Source organism: Selaginella moellendorffii, unplaced genomic scaffold (genome assembly GCF_000143415.4).
Source record: "Selaginella moellendorffii unplaced genomic scaffold, v1.0 SELMOscaffold_92, whole genome shotgun sequence".
In the NCBI taxonomy this organism is placed as follows: domain Eukaryota; kingdom Viridiplantae; phylum Streptophyta; class Lycopodiopsida; order Selaginellales; family Selaginellaceae; genus Selaginella; species Selaginella moellendorffii.
In genome coordinates, this window is record NW_003314353.1 from 625,171 (window position 1) to 629,316 (window position 4,146).

At 45.4% G+C, this 4,146-nt stretch overlaps 2 protein-coding genes across 2 annotated transcripts; one reads left to right on the forward strand and one right to left on the reverse strand.

Moving 5' to 3' along the window:
• Positions 1-752: 752 nt before the first annotated feature.
• On the reverse strand, positions 753-1,655 carry LOC9628887. Its single transcript, XM_002988954.2, has 4 exons — positions 1,227-1,655; positions 1,103-1,178; positions 901-1,053; positions 753-852 (listed from the first exon to the last, which is right to left on the reverse strand). Exons 1-4 carry the CDS (start codon positions 1,637-1,639, stop codon positions 763-765), a joined length of 732 nt encoding a protein of 243 aa, XP_002989000.1. The 5' UTR covers positions 1,640-1,655; the 3' UTR covers positions 753-762.
• A 239-nt stretch (positions 1,656-1,894) lies between these two features.
• On the forward strand, positions 1,895-3,062 carry LOC9628888. Its single transcript, XM_024662773.1, has 8 exons — positions 1,895-2,036; positions 2,085-2,163; positions 2,212-2,314; positions 2,362-2,482; positions 2,529-2,648; positions 2,699-2,740; positions 2,791-2,874; positions 2,925-3,062. The coding sequence occupies exons 1-8, from the start codon at positions 1,911-1,913 to the stop codon at positions 2,994-2,996; spliced, it is 747 nt and encodes a 248-aa protein (XP_024518541.1). The 5' UTR covers positions 1,895-1,910; the 3' UTR covers positions 2,997-3,062.
• Positions 3,063-4,146: the final 1,084 nt, after the last annotated feature.

The following is a 4,146-nucleotide window of genomic DNA, read 5'->3' on the forward strand; positions in this document are numbered from 1 at the left end:
ACTGACCATGGCTGTGAACAGCATTTGATCATTTATATGGTCTACTTGCTTGGAGGGAAGGAGCTACACTGTGACTTTCTGAAGCTTCTACAAGTGTAGAATGGGACATCAGAATCGATCTTTGAAACACTACAACGTTTGCTCTTGAACATGAATTTGAGAGTAGAGAACATGATAGCCTGTGCTTCGAGTATGGTGGGCCGTAACACAGGTGTGCTCCAGAGGCTGAGAATGATTTGTCCCAAGATCATTGGTGTGCACTGCGTAGCTCACCGAGAGGCTCTTGCTGCCAAGGATGGCTTTACAACCAATCAACCAATCTTTGACGCCATCAACAAGCTAGCTGAAAAAATCAAGTCGTGGCTGGGGAAAAGCTCTTTAAGGCATAAAGAGCTAAAGGAGCTTTTACAGTCATATTGTCTTAAGGAGCTCGGGTGCGCTCCTGGAGAATGCAGTGGCGGCGGATACAAGCGAGAAACCCTAACATTAGGGTTTTTCCCGTCGCTTCATGGGCTGTGGAGGACAATGACTCTCACCTCTTCTTGCATGAGAATTCTGTAAGTCGATGGTTGGCACTCTCGTAGTATTCTTGCAGGCGTTTCTGAAGTTCAAGGAGGATGTTTTTAAGAAGCTGCATGAGCCGGCGTGCAGACAATCACCCAGTTCTCTAGGACATTCTAGTTCAAACTGTGTGGGCAAACATTAGCACTAATATAAGCCAAAAAATTGGGGAGTAGTCATAGTCTCCGTTACCTTCTAACCTTAGCACGCAATAATCTCCTGCAGCAGGGAGTGTGCTTCATCTGATTCCAATGGATGGATGGGTACCATATTCACGAGCTGACGGGCCAACTGAACACAAGAACTGAGCGAATTTTAGAACTGCAGAGCAAAACTAACCTGAATGAAGCTCTGAAGAGTCTCCCGGGACACACTATCAGGCCACTGAAAGTTCCCCACGAGTTTACCATGCGAGCCAACTGTTTCAAGGAGGAAGGCACACAAGAAGCAAGGTAGCTTGCTAATGCTGCGGACGATATATTCAGGAGGGAGCTGCAAAGATAATCAAGATTAAACAAGCAAGTTCGAATTGTTAACTCACCTTCTGTTCACAGTGAACAGATCCATTGTATGTGACGTAATCACTTTGCTCGAGGCCTCCATATTTTTTCGTCAGCCTGAAAAAAGCTGAGTATTTCTGTATGCATGCATTAAAACAAACATACCTTCTCTTTAATTCTTCAGCAGCAACAGGCTCTGGCGGTGGCAAAAGCTCCAGGAGCTTCAGAGGATGAAGTGCAACCACTTTTGTTCTAGAAAGCTCATCCCGTACGATGCTTTGGCGATAAGCACAACCTCTGAACTCAGCTCTCAGGTACTGTGCTGATTCATAGAAGACAGCGAGCAACTCCAAAGAGTGAGACATGGTAACTCTTTCCTGGATGCAACGTTTAGCCAGAGCAGCACCATCACTTGCAATCTCCATGGCAGTCCTGCCACCAGCAACCGAAATATCTGCTTTTTTTGCCAGTTCTCGAATGATTCCTGTGTTGGCATCGCAAATATCCTGACGGAGCTGTGCAATGCTGACTGTTTCATCGCTGATCTTCTTGAGCAGATCACCAGATTTCTGTGTCATTGCATCATTCCAGGCATGGTTGCAAGCAATTGACAAAACTGTCAAATACAGAAAATGATTCAGAAGACAAAGAGAAGACAAATCCAGAGCTTACCTTCTTCCTCGTTGCCCAATTGCAACGCAACGCAATCATGCCGAGAACAAGCCAACACCAATGCCAGAACACTGAACGAAAGTGATTCCACATGATCATTTTGTTTTCTAGCTTCAAAACATACCATTTGCTCTTCATCGTACTCCACCTCTTTAATTAGGGTTAGGGTTAGGAGCGATGGCGATGGTAATCGGGCGGTCCAAGACATTTTCCGTTGCGCGAAAGGCTGTGAGAGCATTCCAGGATCCGAAGACGGGTGTCAATTGTGTTCAGCGGGATAACAACCCAACAATGGCTTCTCATGTATGTACTGTGATTATGCGATTATCTGTTTGTTTCAATTCCTTTCAGACTTTCATGGCGAGCACAGAGATTAAGGGAGAGCCAGTGACAATCATACTTTCTCACGTTTACAGCGGTGATCACTCGAGTATGTTGTTTTCCTTCGATTTTTTTTGAAGCTTATACTTGCTTACAGAGGTTCTGCGGCTTTGTGATTTCCGGCTTGCTTCCTTCAAGAGGCACCTCCATCAGCTTGCCAATGGGATAAATATCAACAGTGTGATGAACCTCTACTCCAAGTAAGCTTTTCATTCAAGATGCTGCTTTGTATCTTCAGTTTCTGCAGTGTGGAGACGGAGCTCCGTGAGCATGTTACAAGGGACATGCCGGAGAGAGAGGCGTATTGCAAGACACTAGACATTGATCCTGAAATAGATATAGACCCTGATCCCATAAGTACAGTCAAGGTAACGTATGTTGAAATGTGCATTCGGCTAACTTGTATCTGTTCAGGAAAATGATTGGCTTCCTCGTCTTTACACAACTCTGGTAGCCATATATGAAAGCGGGAAGGTGGCTGTTGCTGGGCCAGGGGCGATGTCGGTTGCTGTTGCTGGACAGAGGAGCTTAAAGGTAAGGACTTCTCTGTCCAATTAGTAGAGGTCTGAAGATGGTGTTTACAGGAGTTTTCAAGTTCTTGTGAGAGCTATGCAACTCTGCAATGGGTAAGAATTTGTTCTTGATGTTGTTCTTAAAGCTCAATTGTTTTCTACAGGGACATCTAAATCGTGATGAGGTGCTGCTCATATCTGACATTTTCTCTCGTGTACAAACCTCATGGAACGCGGGGGAACTAGAGGTTTGTTTGTTTATTATTTCTCAACAGGTGTTGAATCTGTTTACTTGCAGATAGATAACATTTCCACTATAGCAGAGGAAGCCGATCTTGGAACTTTGGCGATTGTTGTCAAATTTGTTTAGATAATATAGGTTACCATTAAGAGCGGGATTAAGACAGCTAAATACTAAAGCATTTATAGAATGGTCTAGATGTATTTTTTGTTGAACCAAACCTGAAACATTAGATCGCTTATAGTGAACAAACAATGAATTGTCACAGAATGTTAAATGCACCAGGTCACAGCGTCATGGTGTCGAGCGAAGAGTTCAACGGGGTTATGGACAAAGCCAACGACGATGCAGATTTGGCTGCATTTCTTGCGGTGGCTGCACTCATTGTGGAATGGAAAGTGTTTACGCTTCCGATCAATTACGTCTTAGCAGGAGGCGGAAGCATCGGCTTGTGGATCTGGAGAAGCAGTATGTTGCTTAGGGGACTTTTGTGGTTGTGCAAGATCTGGATATGATGAAGCGGCTGGTGATGAGATTAGGCTGCGAGATTGAGTTCACGAACAGGACCTTAGCCTTCTGCCTGAAGCACGAGGATAAGTTGATTCTGCGGGAATCGCTGCAACGGTTGAGCAGGAATCAGATTGTGCTTGGGCAGCTCGTGGATGATCTTGAGGAGAACATTTCATGAGCATCAACAAAGCTCATAGCCTCGTCGTTCGTGAGCTTTGTTGAGATCATCTTGCTGAGAGAGCTCTGCGGGGAGAGTTTCGAGGACAACGACTCCTATAGGCTTCGATAGTACGCAGCCATAGCTTAGCGATTGCAGCTAGAACTGCAAAGTTGGCTCTTTCAAGAAGTTTCTTTGAAACGAAAGTTTGGAAGTTTGAGAAGTTTCTTGCCTGGCTGATAGGTTGCCATCATTCCTTCATCTTGGTGTTTCGGTATGTTCCATGAAAATGGGACTTGATTGCGATGCTGTCAATCCTGAATGTCAAGAGAAAGAATCAGAACTTCAGTGGATTTTAAATCACAAAAGAACCTTACCTATTGCTTGCGGAGAAGTTTGTGATGGAATGAATGGACGCTGTCTGGAGCTCCAGCTCCCTCGCCAGCGATGTTGCTGTAGTGGGTTCTAGTCCAAATTTGCGCTGCAGCAGCGACACCACCAAATGCTACGCCGAGGCCTTGCGAAGATGCGGGAGCAGCCAGAACCTCTGGGAAGGCAAGAGGCTCCACTTCCTCCTCAAGTCCCGCGGCTACGATGGCGATACGTTTCTCA